Below are 23,764 nucleotides of genomic sequence, written 5' to 3'. Positions count from 1 at the left end.
ATATGTCTGGCAATAGAAGTAACTGCATCCCAATGATTCAGTGCTGTGATATTTAGTCTGAGGAGGATGTCATGATGCAGCACTGAAGCAGAGTCTGAAAATAAAGAAAAGTGTGGGTGTGTTGTTGCAGGATGACAGAGCTATAGAGGAAAACCTTCAGAATTCTGGCTATAGCTGTGCAGGTCAGTTCCCCTGACAGTGTGCAGGGAGGCAGCACAACTGTGGCAGAAAGAAGGTAACATGATATAAGAAACAGGAAGACAAACTGACAGTCATTTAAGACATAGTTCTGGAGCCGTAAAGTGATTATCATCCACTTGAGAGAAAACCAATCTTTCTCTCCCTGCTCTGTGTGTGTGTGTGTGTGTGTGTGTGTGTGTGTGTGTGTGTGTGTGTGTGTGTGTGTGTGTGTGTGTGTGTGTGTGTGTGTGTCAGGGTGGGGATCAGTTTGATTCACTCTCTGTTCTCAGATTTTTTAGAAGTTCTTAGTCTGTCCATCACAGCAATAGTTTAATGCAAGGGGGAATTTTGGGCTCACAGGGTACTATTGTACACCTTTAAACTCTAGTGCACACAGCCATTGCTCCATCTTTACAAACCTTTCTACATTTCCACTGTTCTACAGACAACTTTTGATTATAACTACAACAGGATTGAAATTCTTGAGGAGATCCAAAATTTTCCACAGATACATGAAAGATGTAGAATAAATTAATTTGGGGGAATAGATGGTGCAACCAAAAACCATAAAGGGTGAGAACTGAACATTTCACATTTATTTTTATTAAGGATCTTTGTTGCTTAAATTCTTGGAAATGATAGATATAGAATGTTTAATATAATTTCTCAGTGATTTCAGAAAGTCTAAAAACAGGTCAAATAACTAAGCCTTATATGCTAAAAAGAATATTTCAGATGTTTTATGATTTTATTGATTGATTTTATTACTCTATTCACACTAATTTCTCCCTGTTGCAAAAAGCTCTGGGTTTGGGGATTTCAACTGGGCTCAAAACTGAAGAAGTTTTTAAGAGAAAACTTATAAATATACTTTTGGAGAGCATTGCCAAAATTGAGCATTGCAAAGAATGTTTAATACAAGTGAGTGGTGGTGCTTTGCAGACAAATTAGACTCATCTGAAAACCCCATCCACCTGACATCTGTAAGTGGAATACAAACTTGACAAGAAATGTGGGTCATTTGATCAGCAAGCCTCTCCCAGTTAATTATCATGGTGCCAGTTGTCTCTGTAAAGTAGTTTTCATAGTCCAGACATTTAAGCAAACTGATGTCATTGAGTTAGATAGAGTCAAGCGCAGACAGAGACTGGGCTATAAATACCAGCACACGTCATCAGGGAGATCCCCTTTCACTGGGGCTTAGTACCACACTGATCCAGGATCCAGGAGCTGATTTTAGCCAGCAGTGAACCTCCTCAGTGTGACATCCAGGAACACAGGGCTGTTTTGATGCTCTGTGAATGATTAAAGCCATTAAGTAGTGTGCTTGTTTGTGGTTATCTGGGTAGGACAAACATGTGTCCAATTTTAAATGACTTTAAATGACACTCTAACTTCATTTGACATGAATTAACTTTTCTACAGGAGGTTCTTAACAGGGGAAAGTTGTAGTGGCTGTAGTGAACAGATGGACAAACACACATGTAAATACACACACAAGCACACACACAAACAACAGGTACGCTGGCTCAGGCCATGAAGGTTGTATTGCTTTTTAGCTATTTATGGCTGATGGTGTCCAGCTGTCAGCTCAAGGTTGGAGTGTCAGCACGAGAAGACAACAGGTGGAATAGTTTCCATGCTGTAAAATGTACACATGATGCAAACATGTGTTTGATTTGCCCCCACAGGACAAAAGAAGAATCCAAGAGGATATTGCCAAGAAAAGGAGACAGATCGAAGAGGAGAAATTAAAACTCCAGTACATTAAGGTACATTTTTCTATAACAAGAAAACCGGAAAATGTAATGCACCAGATGTGTCCAAATGTGGTTCCTACATCTTATTCTACCTACTAAAGAACACTACAGAATAGAACTGTGTCTTGAGCAGACACTGAAAGAGACTGTAAAGACCCCCAGGAGAAACACTGGAATGAGGGTTTTGTGAGTTCATTTACTGCCTCAAAGCTAATAAAAGCTCAACAATCTCTGTTTCATTTCTGTGCAAACTCAGACACAAACACAAAAGACCAGACCTTAATTTCAAAATTATTACCTGTAATCCCTCTGCAGTAGCGTTATATAACCTTGTAATATTGTTTTTATTCTACCTACACCTATTTCACTCTGTTCCAAATGAGAGTGTTTGTATTTTCACCTTCATTCACGTCAGAGTCAGCCTCTTCTGGCCCACAACCACTGTTTATAAGCACTAAAATTCTAAGCCATTTGAAACCCAGAATTTTCATATAGAGAAGACTAAGAGAGGCATTAGGCTACTCCAAGTTATCATATGGAAGCAATAAACTATCTTTTATTCAAAGCTGCATTAAGTAATTGTATGACCACCGGGGGGGCAGAAAAAGTCCAAAACAAACTCATAGCAGGGAGGTTTTGAGCCAACTCTCGCCATTTCTGACACTGTAGCTACTGCTGGTGTTGTATTGGAGTTCATTAGGCTGAAAGGTGTTTCTGAGACTTTGCTGTGATCCCCATTTTCATTATCGTGGGTTTGGCAATGGAAAGGTACTTTCTAAGCAGCTTGTGTGAAATGAGAGACAATGTTATTAAGTCACATTTGGCTAGCTTTGCTGCGCTTTAGAAAGGGGTCAGCTAAACTGGAACTTGTAGGGATTTAAAAATGCTCAGACCCGATTCCTGTGTAAAAATAAGAAATTCAGTTAAATTGTAGCTAAATTGAATATATGTTGAAGTTACCTGAAATAAATCTATCCACCAATGGTAGAGAAGAGAAACACAAGATAACATGTACACAGAATCAATCAGACAATTATAAAGGCTGTCTCATTTTTGGTTCACTGTGATTTATTCACTTGATTCATCAGTGATTGACATATAATAGAAAAAGTATATAAAGAAAAGTAATAATAATAATAGTAATATCAATTGAAACCAGCTGTTCTGTCCTTCACCACCTTAGGTTAGATTGGTTTTCAATTCTAGCATCCTTTTAGGAGCATAATGATGTTTATTTATTTATTTATTTATTTATTTTCGGGGGGGGGGGGGGGGGGGGGTTTGCAGCCTTGAGTTGTGTTTACAGTCTTCCTCTTGGGCTGAAGTTACAGCCTCAGCTAAGTAAAAGGTAGGATAGCAACCTGTCTCAAGCCTTGAATGCAAAACCCAGGGCAAGTATAGAATATAGAAGCATTAGCTTCTGTCTGAAAAAAACATGATTGCTGTGAAGCAAGCTACAAAATGAGCACAGCAGCATTTTCATCAACTCTTCTCTCTCCTGACTTATGGTGGCTTGACAGCAACAACCCTAGTGACACCAGCACAAACTAATCCGTAGAACTGTGCTCTTACTCTATACCTTTGGTTGTCAAACCTGTCCTGGCATGCCTCCCTTCAGAAGCTGAAAAAAAGTTCATGCCTCTCCCCAACCCACAATTTTTATCAGTCATTAAGAATGATAATAACTAATGAACTAATAAAAGCAGATCCAATCTGATCAGCAGGTCAGCACGATAGCATCAGCAAACTCTTGTTTGTTTATTTTCCTTATACAGATTACATTAATTCGGCATTCACTCCATATTGCTCCCCTGGTCATCCACACCCCCCTTAATTTGGCTCTGTGCCTCCCCAGGGGGCCTACCCTACAGTTTTGATGGTCCTCAATAGTGAGCTCTTGTACATACTGCACACTTAGACTGTGCTTACTGAGGGATGGGAAACTCTGAGGGCATCTAGTGGAGAGGTTGGTAATAACAAGAGTTATAAAGATCCAGAGCACAAGGGAACAGAGACATTGTGAGCCTGAAGGGGAAATTTGAGACAAAGCAGGTGTCACCGTGACACAAACAACTTTTAAAATGTGAATAAAATACTGAATACTGTTGGCATCTAAAACTGAGGTTCCTGTGTGTTGGTGTGTTTGACTGACAGAAAAAAGCCCTGAGGGAGCAGTGGCTGATGGATGGCCTGAGTCCACAATCAGAGCAGGAGCAGGAGGCCATGAGGCTGCAGGCTCAGGATGAACAACAGCAGAGTGATCAACTGCAGAGTAACATCCTCAGGTAACCTGAACCTGAATGCACCTGGAAACTATAGTTAATCCCACAGTACATCCCACACTGGACACAACAGGCAAAGAAACTGTCAGAAGGAATAAAACACGTGGGTGAAGGGATTTATATTTGGTTCAGGTGCACTGATGCCTGAAAAAACAAAAGAAAAAGTCCAGGGATTTCAGTGGGGAAAACAGATTGCTGCAGAAAACAGAATTTGGAGTCACTTCAGTCAAACTTTGAAATGCAAAATGAACTATACGAAGAGAATGTTCACATAAACTGAACTATGATGGACGATGATAGAGATGAGTGAATTAGTTTCTTTCCTTTGTTCCAGGAGTTGCTTTGACCTATTTAAACTCTTGCATACAATGAGGTACCTAAAATCTGATCACTGAAACAAACAAAAATAAGATAAGCAAACAAATAGTAAGCTAAGTAATTCAAATAATTTCAACTAAATTAAAATAAGATACTTACAAGCTGTATGTTTTCCTCTATCATAAAGCCATAGAGTGAGAAGAAGTGAGAAAAAAACTGAATGCTTTTTCCTGCATTTCTATACGCTTTAATCACTTTGTCAAATAACATATTACAATTAAACTTGCAATGGTGCTTTCGAAAATAATGGCATATTTTAATGGCTGACCTAAAACACCAGCTGACATAAGGAGTGAGGGGAGATTAAATAAGACACTGGGATGTACCCATTAAAAGAGCCCACTTTCATCTAATTTCCTTTTCTAACTTTTATTAAGTGGTTGGTATCCAGCATAACTACCAACTGATCTACATTTTTAAACTGACATGGGTCTGCTTTCACCATCAACTATCTTTGTGATGGCTCTAGTGATCAGGACACTTACTGACCACAGAGTAGCATGAATGGCAATGTAAAGCTAACTTGCCATGAACAGCTACTGTCATACTTTTGGCGTCTGATGCTTTGACAGTTTCTTCAGTAGAAGCACATTCATGGCCATTTGAGAGTTTTTTTTTCATGGGTATGTGTGCTGTAGCTGAGGTATCAGCGCTAGAGTCTCTCCCACTGTGTTTGTGTGTCTGTGGGGGTTTGCCACTACTACGTATTCATATGCAACTACGTATGTTTGTTGCAGTGAACATTACCATTTCTAAGTCCTGACATTGAGATGTTGGTGGGGCTTGGTGATGGGTTGTTAAGTCTCAAAGAAAAAAAATAAGATGAAGAAGAAAAGAAAAAGGTAAAGAAAAGACAGAAATTGATAAAATGGATCTTGAAATTTGACATGTCCTTCCTTCATGCTTCACAGCACATAGTGTAAAAGAATTCCTCACAGAAATGCAGTGGTTTGTTTGAATGTAGAGGGTGTAAAGCCTTGTGTGTGTTAGTGTGTACAGACACTAAGCCATGGCTAAGCAGCCCTGCAATGTAATGAAGAGAGGGTTAACTGTCTGGGCTTTGACTGACACACATCCTGCTCACAGGGAGTTCAGGTGAAAAAGTCTCACCCTAATCCCTCACTGCTTCCCACGATGACCACATACACACAAACGCATGTAGAGTGCCAGCCTCTGGAAACAAGCCTATCAGTGAGTGGGTGATGGTTCAAGACACTTCAGTTTTTTTGTTTTAAAACTGGTAACTGTTTTTAATGTTGTGGCTGGCCAGTGTATGTTTTTCTATGAGAGGCTGGAGAGATCATGAGTGTAATTACTCTTGAATTATAATTAAGTTCATCATAACATGCTTTCTTTTATTATGATCACAAAATAAAATTCCCAGTAACACTGGTTATTTTGAATGAATGTTGCCAGTAGTGGAAGAACATTTCATTTCCTTTACTCAAGTAAAAGTAGGAATGCCACAATTTAAAACTACTTTGTTACTAGTAACTAGTCCTGCATCTGACTCAAAAAGTCAGTTATCACCAAAATTTAATGAAAGTAACCCAAATCAAAGTATTCAATATGCAGCATGGCAGCTGCTATCAGACAGACTATTTTACAACAGATGGATTTGGAATTGTTATTCCCACTGCATTTATGTGTTTGTCTGGTTGAGGTAAAACTAATTTAACTATTTTACACACTGTTGGGTAATTTATTCTGAAGCGATTTACAAACTGATTATTCAGTTTGTGTGTACATATTGCAACAGCTCTATCCTTTTTCTTTCTTCTTTTCTAAATTTTAGTTCTTAAACCCTCTATTTCTTAGTCAACTTTTGTATATAGCTTATTTAATAGCAGCACTCGACAACCCGACTATTTTTTTACCAGTTTCACTTGCCTGGACACCTATTTTATTAACAATGTGTGTCGGAGTCGGAGCGCGTCTTGTTTACAGCAGAGAACAGCTGATCGCGCTGCGGAGCGCCTCGGGGGACAAACACATGATCCCAGCGGAGCTGCTTCGTAAGACTCGACGAGGACGCCGTTCAGGAAGGAAACTCCGGGAAAAGAAAAGACGCTACAGGCCTGTTCTCCCCTCCGTCATCATGGGAAATGTGAGATCTCTCCCCAATAAGATGGACGAACTGGCGGCTCTGACCCGGCACCAGCGGGAGTTCAGAGAGTGTAGCGTCATGGTTTTCACGGAGACCTGGTTAACCCCTCATACCCCGGACTCCATCATTGCATTGGAGTCTTTTCATCTGCTGCGGGCGGACAGGACGAAGGACAGTGGTAAGAGGAAGGGAGGGGGTCTTGCTGCGTTTGTGAACGAGAGATGGTGCAAACCAGGACATTGTGTGGTGAAAATGGAACTGTGCAACAGAGACATTGAACTGTTAGCTGTTAGCATGAGGCCATTCTATCTGCCACGGGAGTTCACACATGCTATCGTGATAGCTGTGTACGTTCCCCCCTCTGCTAACTCTGACATCGCCTGTGACACACTTCTCTCAGTTACCAGCAAACTGCAGACACAGCATCCACAGGCCCTCTTCCTCATCTCAGGTGACTTTAACCACGCTCCACCCTCCTCTGTGCTACCAACATTTACACAGTATGTCAACTGCCCGACCCGAGACAACAAGACTCTAGATTTATTTTATGCCAACACAAAGGATGCATATTCTGCAACCCCCCTCCCCCCCCTTGGCAGGGCTGACCACAACATTGTTCACCTACAGACTGTGTACAAACCCATAGTACACAGACTGCCTGTGGAGCCCCGTGTGGTGAAGAGGTGGACCACTGAGAGCGAGGAGGCTCTGAGGGACTGCTTCAACACCACTGTGTGGGCTGAGCTTGTTAACCCCCACGGGGAGGACCTCAACGCCATTACTGACACCATAACAGACTATATAAACTTCTGCTGTGAAAACACTGTGCCCTCCAAAAGGGTACGATGTTTCACAAACAACAAACCGTGGATTACCCCTGACATTAAAGCTCTTCTGAAGGAGAAGAAGAGAGCCTTCAGGTCAGGGGACAAGGAGGAGCTCAAGGCTGCACAGAAAGAGCTGAGAAGGAAGATCAGGGAGGGCAAGGCCAGGTACAAGAGGATGGAGGAGCAGCTGAAGCAGCAAAATATCAGTGGGGTGTGGAGGAGCCTAAAGACCATCTCAGGCTTCAAAACACCCCACTCCCAGGCTGAGGGGGGCCTGCAGTGGGTGAACGACTTGAACCAACACTTCAATCGGTTTGACCAGCCACCCACTACTCCCCCCACACAGCTGCCCCACACCTTGTCAATTGGACAGTGCCCCACACCCGCAGCCCTTCACACCTCCAGCTCAACTGAACAATGCCCCACTCCTACAGCCCCCCACACCTCTTGCTCACACCTCACTATTTCCCCACCACCCCATGGACTCAGTAACCCCCCCAGCCCACCCCTGTCCTTCACACCTGCCCAGGTGAGGAGAGAGCTGAGGAGGATCAAGGCACGGAAGGCAGCTGGACCAGACGGCATCAGCTCCAGGCTCCTGAAATCCTGTGCAGAGGAACTGTGTGGGATCATGGGGCGAGTCTTCAACCTGAGCCTAAAGCTGAGGATGGTACCACAGCTATGGAAGACCTCCTGTGTGGTACCAGTACCCAAAACACCACATGCTAGGGATCCTAGCAGCTTCAGGCCGGTGGCTCTCACATCACATCTGATGAAGACACTGGAGAGACTGGTCCTGGGCCACCTCCGAGCTGAGGTGAGCTCAGCGATGGATCCACTGCAGTTCGCCTACCGACCCGGGATCGGAGCGGAGGACGCTGTGATCTTCCTGCTGCACCGTGCTCTGACTCATCTGGAGAAGCCTGGCAGCGCTGTGAGGATTCTATTCTTTGATTTCTCCAGCGCATTCAACACCATTCAGCCTGTGCTTCTGAGAGACAAGCTGGTGCGGTCTGGAGTGGACTCACAGCTGGCAGAGTGGGTCCTGGACTACCTCACAAACAGGCCTCAGTTTGTGAGAGCTCGGGACTGTGTGTCTGACCCCCTGACCTGCAGTGTGGGTGTTCCCCAGGGCACGGTGCTTGCGCCCTTCCTCTTCACCCTCTACACTGCAGACTTCAGACACAACACAGACGGCTGTGTCCTGCTCAAGTTCTCTGACGACTCTGCTATCGTCGGCCTGATCAGCGACGACGATGATGCAGAGTACAGAGGAGTGACGCAGGACTTTGTGGACTGGTGTCGGCCAAACCACCTCCTCATCAACGCAGGGAAAACCAAGGAGATGGTGGTTGATTTCCGCAGACACCGGTCTGCCCCCCCACCGGTGAACATCCAGGGAATGGACATTGAGAGAGTGGACTCTTACAAGTACCTGGGTGTTCACTTAAACCACAAACTGGACTGGACTAACAACACAGATGCACTGTACAGGAAGGGGCAGAGCAGGCTCTACCTCCTGAGGAGACTGCGGTCTTTTGGTGTGAAGGGGACACTCCTAAAGACCTTCTACGACTCTGTGGTGGCTTCAGCCATCCTGTACGGTGTAGTCTGCTGGAGCAGCAGCATAACCGAGAAGGAGAGGAAGAAGCTGGACAAAGTCATCAGGAGGTCCAGCTCTGTCCTGGGCTGTCCTCTGGACTCAGTGCGAGAGGTAGGAGACAGAAGGGTCCTAGCAAAACTGTCATCTATGCTGGACCATGAGTCCCACCCCCTGCAGGACGTCCTGTCAGCTCTGCAGAGCAGCTTCAGTGACAGACTGCTCCACCCTCGGTGTGCGAAGGAGAGATTTAGAAGATCTTTCCTTCCTGCTGCTGTCAGACTCTATAATGAGCATTGTTAACACACATACTGATTCCAACTCCATGCAACTCTAAGTGCAATACCTATGTGCAATAACTCAATTATTAGTGTGCAATATTATTGTGTATGGAAGTCACTCAACAACCTCCAGCCCATATTTATTTTACTTATTTATCTATGTATGTATATTTACTTTTTACAGCAGCTGTTCTCTTAGTTTAGTATCTTGTTTTGGCCATATTGGTCTTACTTATATTTTACTTTCACTTACTGGACTGTAATCTTGCTGTTGCTAAATGCAATTTCCCCACTGAGGGACTAATAAAGGATTTCTTATTCTTATTCTTATTCTTATATTAATTTCATTCATTCATTCATTCATTTTCTACCGCTTAATCCGTCAGGGTCGCGGGGGGGAGCTGGAGCCTATCCCAGCTGACTATGGGTGAAAGGCGGGGTACACCCTGGACTGGACGCCAGTCAATCGCAGGGCTGACACACAAAGACAGACAACCACACATATGCACACTCACACCTACGGGCAATTTAGAGTGGCCAATTAACTTATCCCATGCATGTTTTTGGAATTGTGGGAGGAAGCCGGAGTACCTGGAGAACCCACACAGGCACAGGGAGAACATGCAAACTCCACACAGAAGAGCCCAGGCCGGGGTTCGAACCTGGAACCCTCTTGCTGTGAGGGTTACCTAACCACTACACCACCATGCCACCCACATATTAATTTGAAAAATTAAATTAGTGACAGCTGTCAGATAAACAGTAAAATAACAAGTATAATACTTCCCACTTAAATGTAGTGGAGTTAAAGAACAAAGTACCATAAAACGGAAATAATTAAGTAAAATACAAGAACTACAAGTACAAGTACAGTACTTGAATAAATGCATTTAGCTACATTCAAACACAGATTACTGAAGTTTACTTGTACAGCAATGACGTGCCAATGATGTGTTCGGTTACAGGCACAAAGGTTTATTTTTGCTGTAGAACCAGGACTCAAATTCTTACTGAGTAAATTTAACATTGTCAGTTTTCATTGACACTGACGCAAAGTGGTCACAGCTTATCATTAGGTGGATGCTTGGTAAAGCAGAGGGATGCAGCAGCTTTACTCAAACGTTCCATCATTGTGGGATAACAATTGTTATATAAAGTTAGCTTAAATGTAAATACAGTCAAACAAAGCTCCATTAATGGTGCTTAATACAAATCCTCCAGCATCTGGTTTATATGCTATATCAATAATAAATTCACACAGAGAAAGAAACAGTTTTTTCAAAGGTGACTAAGGTGGCTAGCTGATCAAGCCAAAATGGTTTTAGTTTGGCTATTTCAACACAATTTGCCATTTGTGATGTTATCTTGCATTCATGCTTTAAATAAAGGCAAAATGAGTAGAGAGTTGAGTGCTGATCATGTGATTGCAGTTAAGCCCCAGTTAATATTTAACCCAGCCTCAAAGAATCAGAAAATCCAGACTCATGTCAAATCATTAACAGTCTTATTCTGATAACTCAGACATTTTGTGTAAAGAACGGGGAACTTTTCCTTCAAATGTAACCGAAATGAAGTGATCTTGCAGTCACACTTTAAATAAAGTCAAAATGAGCAGAAAGTTAAAACCATGGCAAGCATTCATATGAGTAGTGATCCTGCGTACTGAAGACCACATCAGGTTCCTCTCCAGTTAGCCAGAAATATGAGGCTGCAGAGAGCACAGGCTCACCTGACAGCTGAACACAAAAGACAAATGGAAAAAAAAAAAAAACTCAGCCTACTCTGAAGAATTTCTGCTGAGGCATGCAGATGGTAGGGTCAGAATTTGGCATCAGCAGAGGGAATCCATGGACTCACCCTGTGTTATGTCAACAGTCCAGGCTGGTGGTGGTGTTGCAGTGGTGTGGGGGATATTTTCTTGGTCACTTTCAGATAGACCTGTCACGATAACAAATTTTGCTGGGCGATAAATTGTCCCAGGAATTATTGCGATAAACAATCATATTGCCATTTTGAGACCATTTTGAACTAACATAATGATAATGGCACAATAATTCCATTAATTGAATTAAGCAAATGCCACATTATTAAGTATGTTGTCTTTCACGCTGTTGTACAGTTGTGGAACTGCCGGATGTGACATGTATGTTCTCCCAGGCAATTCGTACTGGCTGTCAAATGTTTGCAGCATTTTTCGAAATGCCAGCTTTTCAACGATATTAAAGGGCAGCATCTCTTTAGCAATTAAGCGCACGACACTGTCTGTGAGTGCGCACCATTTTGCACTTCCCTGTTTGTATTTTTTTACTGTATTTAAATGCCCCAGCGATTGTGGACTGTCGGGAAGACAGAGACAGCTCATCTGTTGTAGTTTTTTTTTCCCAACTGGGGAAACTGCATCGGATGATTATGTTTAAGGTGCAGATGCAAGTTTGTTGTGGTTCCGCTTTTACGTTTTAAAGCAGATGTGACATACCGACTGGCACAAGTTCAGTGGTTCACCACGGTCATTTGGCTTAAACACAAAGTGCTCCCACACTGCAGACGTTGCCTTCGGCTTTGAAACCAATTCCATCCTCCCTCTGGCTTGCAACTCCTCATGGGGCTCTCATGCTGCACTCTGAAACGAGACTACGATGCGGCTGGCAAGTAACTGACACAAGATTTCACTCGTCATTATGCTAAGGAAACGAGAGGGGTCAGTCGAGAGTGATGCACCGGTTTTGTCCACTCTTTAGTAGAGAGAGAGACACGAGGAAAACAGACAAGCAAGAAACAAGAAATTATCGCAGCTGGCAAAATTATTGAGCTCATTTTAATTTATCGTTGGCAACATGAATGTGCAGGTGAGAAATCTGCAGATATTCTCCCCAATGGACATATAAGACACTTCTTAGCATTTATAATCTCATTATTATAAGACTGCTATGAAAATTAAGGCTTGTAAAATCTCTTTAAAAGCAGCTTTAAATGCATAAAACAATTTTCAGCAAATGGAGTTCTACAGTCAAGCATTAATTTTTTAGTGTTCAAATGACAAATTCCCATTTCAACATCAAGTTAAATCCCACATGTTCTGGCTTCATTTGTCTTGTTATTGTTGAAAACTTTAGTTGAATTTGCGTATTTTTGCTTACTTAAATCTGCACTGGTTCTTCTTTATTGTATAAACCTATTTTGTCTAATGCCTTTTTATGTGTTGATAACTTAACAAGAACAGGACCAAGGCTGTGGAATACAGGATACATATATTCCTCATAAATGTTCAGTTTGCTGTTCTAGCACATCTACAGTTCGTGTGCTTGTAGTATGTGCAGTTTGCATCGTCACAAATTTTGGAAGATCTGCAAGGACCTACAGTCATGAAAAATTTAGGACATATTCAGTTCTTTATTAAGAAATGTTCACATATTGATGTCTAATCGTGTTTTTATTTATCTATGGAAAAGAAAGTGATTTAATACACATAAACAACAAAAACTAACCTTGTTTTAACTCATTTAACAAAAGATGTCAACAAAAATGCGTATTCTGAGGAAAAAGTTAGGACACCCTACCCCCTAATAGCTTGATTGATTGTAGAGGCATCCACTTTCACATCAACAGTAGCAAGAGCCTGCTGTAAGTCCCATGATGATATTTTAGGGCTTTTGGTGACTATTTTTAGCATCTTGTGGTCTGCTCTCGGGCTGAACTTGCCTGGACAGCCAGACCTGGGCATGTTGGCAGTTATTTTGTATGTCCTCCACTTGTAGATTATTTTCCAGTCAATGGAATGGCTGATTTAAAATTCTTTTGAGATCTTTTTAAATCCCTTACCAGACTCATAAGCTACTACAATCTTCTTTCTGAAGGCCTCAGACAGCTCTTTCAATCTCACAATGGTGTTCACTCTAAGTCAGGAGTACACTAAACTAAATGTCCGGGGTTTTAATAGGGCAAGCCTCCTTCAAAATTCTGAGTAACGATGTTCTGATCATGTGCACCTGATGTGATACACGTGTGAGATTTTAGCCATTTTAAATGGGAATAAATTTGGGGGTGTCCTAATTTATTCCTCACCAGAAATTGATTTTTTTTTTTATTACATTTTACAGAAAGTTTTAAAAAGTATTTTCTTCAGATTTAATTGTTAAGTTACAGCTCTGAAAAAAATTAAGAGACCTGCTTACAAAACTAACACCGTATTGTCCTTTTTTAACAATCACACTTAATTTCAAAATTAGAAAAACACCGACATATAATGCAGACATCATGTTACTACCGCTCTTTTGCCACGGTCCACACCGACACTGCTAGCAAACAGGCTAACACAACAACGATTTACATTGTATATACATGTATATACATCATTATACATGTTAAAACTTTCACTCTTACCTGTAAAAGGGGGGAATAATAAGAATGACACAGAAGCGATGTAGTTTCAGTCGACTGTGTTGTAGTGAATGAGCGCAAGCTGCGCGTCCCCCTCAAGGGGGGAGTTGTAGGTTTCAGCAGTGAGGATCACTTCCGTGTTCAAAAAGCTGCAGTTCCGTGGCTGCCGCTGAGGGCTGGGTCCAGAAGTGAGCAATTCTCCATTGACCCCCATGTTAAAATAGCCCACTTTTCAACCTAAAAAAACATATTTACATATTTACTGGTACATTTTTTGTTTTTGGTCTCTATTGATAGTTTCCACCTCTATGAACACTGTGGGGCGGGTGATTTTTTTTTATACCACAACCGTTTTAGTGTTATTTAGGCTTAAAATTCTTACATAATTACATAATATGATTCTTACATAATCATATTAGGGCGTGGTTACGCTCCATAGACAGGCACTGGCAGTTAGCTCTTTGCTAAAGCATTGGCTGGGCTAGCTGGCTACATCCAGAGGCCTCCGGCTACCTCCAGCGGTTGACAGGGGCTGCAGTGTCCGTGTTTGTTTGCCAATGTTCGGATAGGTTTTTGTGACAATATGGCTTGTTGTAGTGTAGACTGTACTAACCGACCATCGAAGGAGTCTGTTGCAGTTTTTTTGGTAAGTAAATTTCTCACTATTTTACCTGGATGTTTGCACTAATTAACATATATTAGCATATTTTGCCGCTGGCTTATGACTTAATTGCCGATTTATGGTCACTGCTGATACAGATAGAGGACCGGAGCAGCTAATGTTAGGAACGCTGTTGTGGTGTGTTTCGTGCTCTCAGAGTCCGTTTACTGCAGGAATTCTAGGCTACAATTTTATTTTGTCTCATTTTAAAAATTAAAAAGCCCGACATTGCATGGACAGAGCAGCTCTGTCAGTAAGCGGCTGCTGTTGTTTGACCCCGGCTGACCTGTAGAGTAACCACCTCTCCGCCAAATATGGAAAGTACACTCCCACTAAAATCCAAGATGGCGCAGCTCAAATGCCCATGGTTTGGTCACAAAACCGACTCCCAGAAACCAATGGGTGACGTCACGGGTGCTACATCCATGTCTTATACAGTCTATGGTCCCCCTCTACTGGCTGAGTGAGACTCAGCAATCAAACACAGAGCAATAGATTATAATAACCCCGATCTGCAAATCAAAGTACACTTTTAACTTTCCAATCCCTTTTTTAATAAAACAATAAATTAGCAAAAATTGTAACAGGAAATTTAACAGGAAAATGAAGTTTTTTATAATGATGAATTCATCTGTTTTCCTACCACGGATGGCGATGAATTACAGCTTTTTTATCATCATTACATTTATATATATAATGGTTTATAGCCATTACAATCCCATCATTCATATTGACCATTACACCGAGAGTTGCTGTTCTTTCACTACCTGGGTCTGTTCAGGTCTGACTGTGCTCAGGTCTGGTTAGGATCTTCGAGGTCTACTTTTCAAAGTTAATTCATGCAAACAGGGTTCAGTTAGCTTTTCCTCTAGTCCATTTTGGATTTGGTTAAATGGACCTGCGGCCTCTACTGACAACATATCTTTCCAGGATCAGGGTCCCAGATAGTCCCCATAACTAACATACACACTTCTTTATTTAACAGAGAGTGTGTAGCTGTCAAAAGCTCTTTTGCCCAACTATTAGTTGTTCTAAAAAAAATATATATATATATATATATGGGGATTTAAGAAAAAATGTGATATGGTCTAGTTGTATCAGCATGAGCCATGGGTGAAAATATAACACCAACATTGCCAAGTTCATATTACCTAATCTCCTTGTTCTCCCTAAATGTTACATTAAAATGTTAAAAGATCTCTTTTGGAAAATAGCGTGGTTGTTATAGTGATATGATGATAAGATACAAAAGATACATTAAAATATGAATAGAGATGAGTGCAAAATGAAACACATTTTTCAATTTCAATGCCAAGATTGTGTCAAGCAGACATACATAAATGAAACTATGACAAAAAATATGCACTATAGCATTGAGTAGGACTGTCAACTAACAAAAGCAGGACGTTCTGTGGGTAGCATAAACAGGAGCAAAGCAGGAAGTCAGGTAACATTATTATGGAGCGACAAAGTCAAACATTAGACTTTAACATGGGAGATTCTTGTTTATTTTTGTTTCTATTTTTATATATTCCTGTTGTATTTTTAAGCATGACCATGTCTTCATCATTGTCATAACAAGGAAGCTCCAATATCCTTAAGAAATTTTTGTAACCTAGACCATGATCTTTCTCTAAACCAAAGCAAGTCACAGTTGTCACGTGATAAAATGAATTTAAATTGACAGTGACTTCAAATGGTTCTGTATGGCAGTAACAAATGATGTCATACTGCAAGAAGGAGTGTTAGATAAGAAAACACTTATTCTCTGTGTTGTTCTATGGGGTCATGGAGAAACAGATGGACACTTGAGGAAGTGAGGGGTAACATTTGTACATAAAATACATACATATCCGCACAAAACCACACATCTTTTTACTGTGGAAAGAGCAAAAAGAAAAAAAAAAACACTTAAGTCCAGTTAGCTTTATTTGATTCTTTCTCTCAAATCTTTAGCGGAGAGTAGATCCCTCAGTTGTCATCACATGACCTTAGTATGGAACTTCAGTCATGTATTTTACTAAATATATATATATAATATATATAATATTTATATAAAATAAAATTGTAAATTACCTCAAGTGTAAATTTGAGATAATGACGTGGTAGTTACAAGTGGTTCCTAACAAAATTCCTAACAGCTGCTGTTAGTTAAGCACTGTTGAAAAGGTTGTTTGGCTAAGTGTTTGTTTCAGTAATCAACACAGTTTATTGTTCTCTTGTACAGAATAGAAGAGGAGATAAAGGCCTTGGAAACACAGGAGCTCAACATCTCTGCCAATGAAGAAATAGTTCTGAAGAGGTTAAAAGAGGTGGAGAGAACTGCCGAAGACATTATCAAGGTAGGCTCAAATCATCTGGCTGCCTTTTAATACTCTGCTAGCTTTACTGGCTCTTACACTGCTGTGTGTTCCTTGCTGATTCTGGGTTTTAACAATGCTAACAATGTGCAAATTTTCACCTTCAGTCAATGACGCATGATGATCTAACAATCCTTAAACTGTCATTTGCCGATTCCTGATTTGAGAATAAACTCAAGATATGGGTGTGCATTTTTGAAACAGTGCTCCTGCATTTCTTGATATGTTGACCCAGCATTGCAGCTCATGTAGAAAACACTGTGCACGTAACAGGCACTTAAACTTTTACTTCTCAGTCGTTAAAAGTTACTTAGTGCTGAAAAAGTCACATCACTGCTTTCAGCTCTGAAAACAATGAAGCAACAATAGCACTTTAATGGAAGTATAACAAAACAGAAATGTTATATAAAGCTTCTGTATTGTAACACTACTTAAAACCATTTTTACTTTCCATTATGGACAATCGGTGCTTTAACTCGATACTTCACACTGCACAGTGGTCAATAATACTATGAGACAGTTCATTAAAAACTGAATGATAGTGTTTTCATTACAAAGTATTTTGGAATTTGTGCTCACACATATCTGATTGGTCTCGGAGGCTATAGAAAGTTCAGACTCTGTGTTGGCTGCGACAGGTAGAAGGGGTTTCAACTACATGAATAGATTCAAGCACTTTCTCTGATATTTTACTAGAAAATCCACTGTTTTCTACTCTCTCCATGTTTTCTGTGGCACTTCCTCTAATCTCTGCTTATTTCTAACAAGATGCGCTCTCTGAGGACTGTGTGGGTGTGCTTTGGTTCACAAGAGGCTGCTTTGAGTGAATAGGGTGGCAGGTAAATGGATTGCTCACATGGTGGGCGTGCAGTGTACAAGGACTAATGTGCATGATTTGTTTTCTGGTTGCTGCCAGTACTTAGTCTTAAAGACACAGTAAAATAACTGTAACTTTAACGTGATATAGTCATGGACTGCTGATACTAAACACTAGTAATCTGTAGCACTTCTGGGATATTGACTTTCTGCTGCTCTCGCCACTTTGACCCTCAACTACTCTGTCTTCACATGTAGGAGCTAAACGCAGAGTTCCACGCAGGTAAACATTTTGTGGCATTTAAGTGTGTTGTGCTTGGTTAATTTGTTGTGTAACATTTTCTATATACATTTCTGTGACAGTATTTCTTTCCTGAAGACTAACATAATATATAAGATCAAGCTGTATTGACATATTTGACATTATACATCCTTTTAATATCTATACCTGATTATCCTTGAGGTTGTCAGATCTTTCATCATGTTACATACATTAACAAAACATGAATGTTAGTGATCTAAATAGTCATAATATTACATCCTGATACACTAACCTTTTTAACCTTTTTGTCGAACCTTTTAGACTAAAAAGGTTGCTCGTTTTTAGGCCCATTACTTGATTTAATGAGCATGATTTAATGTACTGTACTGCATATTTTCTGCTAGTCATCATCATCTCTAAAATCCAGACGTTTATTTTCTTGAATTAACAGATGTATTACTTTCTTTTGCTTTAAGCTGTTTTCTTTCAGGCTGTTATACCAAGATAATGATTTAACTGTTTAGTTATCTTGAAATAACTCTCAACCATTTCTTTGTGATTAAAGCTAAATGACAATTGAGTAGTATTTCTCTCAAGACTGAGAAAAACTGACTTGGATAGACCATAGAGAACACATTCAGAGATAAATGTAAAAGTCCTTCTGACCACAAAACTATATTTCATAGTTCTAAAACTTTGCGAAAGGAAAATTTCAAAATTCTGGAGAAGAACACCAATTTGATTTCTTTCAGAATGAAATGTTCAGGTGGACGTCAGTCTACCTGATGGATATCAGTCCATGTGTGAGTTGGCAGCAGGGGGAAACACCTGAACTGGTGCCCAAAAATACCACTACCAACACTTCTGAAGCTCCCTAATTAACAATTAAATCTTGTTGGATGTAAATACATGAGTATACAGTTTTAGGGGGGTTTTAGGGGGTGTTACATGTTGGAACTATGTCTTGACAGACAACAGTGTGTCCATTCACCCATGACCGTGTTCATCAAAGTACCTGTGAAACACTGTGGTGAGCTGTAGAGGTGTTTGTAGTTGTAATTTTGAACTCTGGGCAGAAAGGGGCTAGCTGTTTCCCCATGCTTCTATTTATTCTAAGCTAGGCGAAACACGAATCCAGCTCTGTACTGCACACACAGACATGAGACTGATATCCATCAGAGAATATTTCTCAAAAATCTTGAAATGTCCCTTATTATCTTGGGATAAAAAAAAATAACAAGACCATCATCATTTGTTGTCCTGTGATAAATATACCTTGGTCATGAACTTGGAATTACAAGATCCTTATATAGTTATTTTTCAGAATACTTGGCTTTCATACTATTTTCTTGTATTTCACCAGTAATATATTTCTCCTCAGATATGACACATGTCCCTTCACCACTCCCAGATATCCCATTATTCATCCCACTGACAAAAGCAAAAACCCCTCCTGTATGTAAGCTTGGTAGTGAAGAACCAAAGAAAGGTACAGACCTCATATAACTGCTGCATAGGCTTAAAACAGTTTCTATTTTCCTGGCTGATCATACAACTGTCAGGATAGTGTGTTGAAAACACGTGGTACACAATGGGATAGAAAAGAATTATAATTTAAGCGGTGGACAGATTTTTCATGCTCAGTGGCAATGTCACAGCTTACTTTCTCTTACTCACTTCATGGTTATGCAGACATCAATTTTGCACTCTTGAGGCATAGCTGTCTGCCTAAGATTGGCTGCTGTGACTGAAAACACCTCCTGGTTCCATTATGCTATTTTAAAAGCTGTAATTTTACATTTCCTCAGGATGCAAATTATGAAGCAATTATATTTTTACTGCGTGGAAGAAGAAAATTTCCATGCCTACCATTATGGAACTTTGCTGAAGTCAAACATAATTGAAAGCAAAGTTTTCATTAGAGGAAAAACAAAAGATGAGAGCCCACTGATTGATTCCCTCAATAGTGCAAACAGATTTATGTTAGACACTGCTGTGTCTTCATTACAGTCAAATAGACAAAGACATGACACAGATATACATATAGACAACCTAAAATCTTGACACCAGAGAGTACTTTTTCACTAACTTGTTGGCTGAACAGGATTTCAAATTGATTGGGTAATGAGTACAGGAGTGGAGGCTGACAGAGCCTATACCTAAGATGACTCATTCACTATAATCATCAAGACAGAATCAAATAACATATATATATATACCTTAAAGTTACTTTAAGGTGTGTGTGTGTGTGTGTGTGTGTGTGTGTGTGTATATATATATATATATATATATATCTTAAAGAAACTTTAGTGAAACTGCATGATACACTAGCATGAAACCAAGTTTTGTGTATATGTTGCAGATTCGTGTTCAGACATACAAATCTTAGAAGACTTTTTGCACTATTAAAGCCTGCAAATCAATCAGTGCACTCCAGTCTTTTTTTCCCCTCTGAAAGTTGATATGTGAGAAGCATCTGAGCTGACAAGACATGTAGGGCTGCAATTAATGATTCATTTTTACTATAAATTAGTCTTGAATGATTATGTGAGTTACAGCCCATTGCCTTACACTGATCTCGATTTAAATGTAATGTGTAAGCAAGGTATTTTAAGACAGCATTATGCCAGTTTTCCGTACATGCATTGAGTTTTACCTTTTTTAACTGCAAATGCAACATTGAGAAATGTTCAGTGAAAATGTTACTGAACTATATTTATTTACTAGTCTTTAATTATAGACCTTCATCTGAGTGTGTTCTCCATTCCAGCTACATTTGCTATGGAGATCAGTGTGGAGCATGATAAGAGAACGGGCAAAAGTCAAGTGGTCTCCACAGCGTCTATCACCCCAGAAACCATCCAGGGGAGGGGGTTAAAAGTATATGATGATGGGTGCAAGTCTGTATATGCACTGCACCCAGATGGAGGCAAAAATCCCAGTGGAACATTTAGAGAGATGACACCCACAGAGGTAGAAGAGCTGCTACGTCAGGCCACAGATAAAAATGTGCCCACTGAGGTGCAATACCATCAGCCTGTCTATTCTGTACCATACACAGGGAACAGCAGGCCCTCAACACCCAGAATGCCAAATAAAACACAGAGGCAAACTCCAACACCTAGCACCAGCCCCTTCCAGAGTGCAATCTCACCCAGAAATGGAGCTCAAGTCCTCAAGGAGGAAAACCAGCACAGACAAGACCTGGAGGGAATGAAAATCCAGAGCAAAACACCTAGCCTCATCCAACAACAATCCATATCAAATGTTCAAAAATCTGGAGAAGAAACCAAACTGCCCTACTTCCACATTACAGGACAATCCAAGAGTGACAAATATCTAATTCCACAGCCTGACTTCTGTGCCAAAACTCCACGAGGACTCACCAATAGCACAATGGATACGAGCAGTCCAAACACAGCAGCTCTGGTCTCAGTTAAAGCTAGGTCTGAAGGAATGCCAGCACCCATACAACCACTTTACAGGGCTGTAGATAGCCATAGCCCTTCACGGGCTAGCCACAAATTGGAAGTTGGTCCTGATGGCTTGATAGAGATTTCTGGTGATTTCAACAGACACTCACCCTTCTGTGCAGAGAGTGTCACCTCTCTGAACCTTGTCAATGCCCTGCCAGACGAGCTGGGATCAGAGCCTGTCACCATGATCTTTGTGGGCTATGAGAACGCTGACAATGAGGAGGAGGAAGACATCCAGGCAGAACTGGTAGTCATAGCCAACAATGATGATGATGATGACAGTGTTGAAGCTCAATATGTTGAAAATGAAAGTGACAGGGAGGAATGTCTCTCATACCACCCAGAGGGATACAAGAGCAAAGTCTTCCAACCTAAAGTGGGTGTAGCCAAGGTAATAGGCTGCAGAAACATTATTGAAGATGCCTACACACACTGTGATGATTTAGAGCTCCACAAGCCGACGTTCATCCACAAGCCTGGAAAGCACAGTCCCTATCTGCAGGGACGAGGAGTGGATGAATCTGCAAACACAGGCAGTATAAATATGGAGAAGATGAAGCTCTGCTCAACAGGAAGATAAGACAGAACTTCACCAGCTGCTGAGAAACTGGGTTGCTGAAGAAACAATGTAGGAATAGAATTTATTCTGGTTTCTTTCTTTCCTTTTCATTCTTTCTTTCTTGTCCTTCAACATGTTTCGCCATGGCTCATAGACTAGAACACATCTTTTGTGTAAATGCACAACCCTCAATCCACTTCTCAGCCTCACACCGGATTCCCTTCTCATATTACAGAACAGCAACAACTTTTCCTTTCATGCCATTTGCTGGAAACAACCTTATCTTGTAATGTCTGTGCTATCTCCTGACTGAGGGAAACAGCAGTCAGCCTTTGTGTCTGGATGATTCCAAAAGTTTCATTGCCACCTCCTGGCAAATTAGTTTCATTACACATTAATGTGAGCACAGAAAGTGTGAAAGCCTGACCAGTGCAGGTAGTACCATGGTGCCATGGCCTACCTTATACAATGTTTATAAGTTAATGTTTATAAGTCCTACAAAACAGATTGATGAATGATAAATAAATAAAGCTTTTATTAATGCTCTATAGACTAGTATTAAGACATTTGAACATTTTTTAGGTTGCCAGAGATGCTGCCTTATAGTCTCCTCCAGAAAGACCTTTTAAAGGACACCTGGACCACTAACATTGTTATGGTGAAGGAAGCCTTTATTGATGCCATGCATAACATACATAATCTGATGACTTATTATAAAGTGAGTGACCCATGACCTTTTAACATTAGATTTCAATTTATGAGTTTTAATGACTGACTCACTTTCTAACCAATGTTAATAAATTGATCTTGGTCCGACTGCAGCACTTTACCAGAAATACTCATACTACATAATCATACAATTAGCCAAAGGGATTTTTCACAATCAGGAAAACCAAACCTCATTTTTATAAGTGCTTTGTTACTGAGCTACACTATGTATGCCATAAGTATTTGGACTCATACTCTTTTACTTTTGGCCCGAGTCTTTATTTTTCCTGCTTTTGGTTTCTTAATTCAAATCAAGGAAAGTGTTAAAACCATCGTATACAGAGTATGTGTTCATCCCTTTCCCGTTTCAGCATGACAATGCTTTTGGGCCCAAAACCACCTTCAAAAGGAAAGGGTTTCCCCAGTTTGCTGTGGAGGTACTTGGGTCGCCTCATGACCTCAAACCCATCCAACACCTTTGGGATGAACTAGAACACTGACTGTGGGTCAGGGCTTTAACACCCAGCATCTATGTTGGACCTCACTAAATACTCTGGGAGTAGCTAAGCTGAATGGGAGCAAATCCCTATTGCCAGCATCTGGTGGAAAGCATGAAACCAGAAGACTGGAGATATCATAGCTACACAATAAGGCCCATTGTCTCAGAATCAGATGTTCAGTTATCCCATATGAGAAATTCAGGTACGTAAGGTACTTAAGGTCATTTATAGTGTTAAAAAGCATTAATAAAATGTTTATTTGCATTAATAAAGTTTGTGACAACTTTGAAACACTGATTAGATTTGGCTTATTTTTAAAGTGGTGCCTTTTTGTCAAACGAAAGTGTACATCATGTGAGAACAGAGAACAATATGTTTTTATTTTGCTTTGATTTGTTTTGTTTTGTTTTTTGTAACAGCGTAAACTAACTGGCCTGTGTGCTATTACTTTATGATTAAAAAGGTTTCTTCGTCAACTGATGGTGACAGTGTTGTTTTTTGCCTTACCGTTGATTTCAACATCTTTTATCAACTTAAGAACATCTGAAGATTTTCCTCCATGCTAATACAATTAACTGGTATCATTTAAACTGAGGTCTATTTATTATCAGTCGCCATGTTCATCACCAG

At 40.5% G+C, this 23,764-nt stretch overlaps 1 protein-coding gene across 1 annotated transcript in view; it reads left to right on the top strand.

The window, feature by feature from the left end:
• palmdb (palmdelphin b) overlaps positions 1 to 23,547 on the top strand; it is a 44,050-nt gene extending 20,503 nt beyond the window's left edge. Inside the window, exons 3-8 of the mRNA XM_041065522.1 lie at positions 1,872 to 1,952; positions 4,095 to 4,225; positions 16,681 to 16,795; positions 17,888 to 17,912; positions 19,273 to 19,380; positions 20,662 to 23,547. Coding sequence (XP_040921456.1) covers positions 1,872 to 1,952; positions 4,095 to 4,225; positions 16,681 to 16,795; positions 17,888 to 17,912; positions 19,273 to 19,380; positions 20,662 to 21,947 — 1,746 coding nt within the window. The 3' untranslated portion in view covers positions 21,948 to 23,547. The remainder of the gene's footprint in view (positions 1 to 1,871; positions 1,953 to 4,094; positions 4,226 to 16,680; positions 16,796 to 17,887; positions 17,913 to 19,272; positions 19,381 to 20,661) is intronic.
• The last annotated feature ends 217 nt before the right edge of the window (positions 23,548 to 23,764 follow it).

The sequence above is a fragment of the Toxotes jaculatrix genome, chromosome 20, assembly GCF_017976425.1.
Source record: "Toxotes jaculatrix isolate fToxJac2 chromosome 20, fToxJac2.pri, whole genome shotgun sequence".
In the NCBI taxonomy this organism is placed as follows: domain Eukaryota; kingdom Metazoa; phylum Chordata; class Actinopteri; family Toxotidae; genus Toxotes; species Toxotes jaculatrix.
Note: the sequence above shows the minus strand (reverse complement) of the source record. Positions and strands in the feature narration are given on the sequence as shown.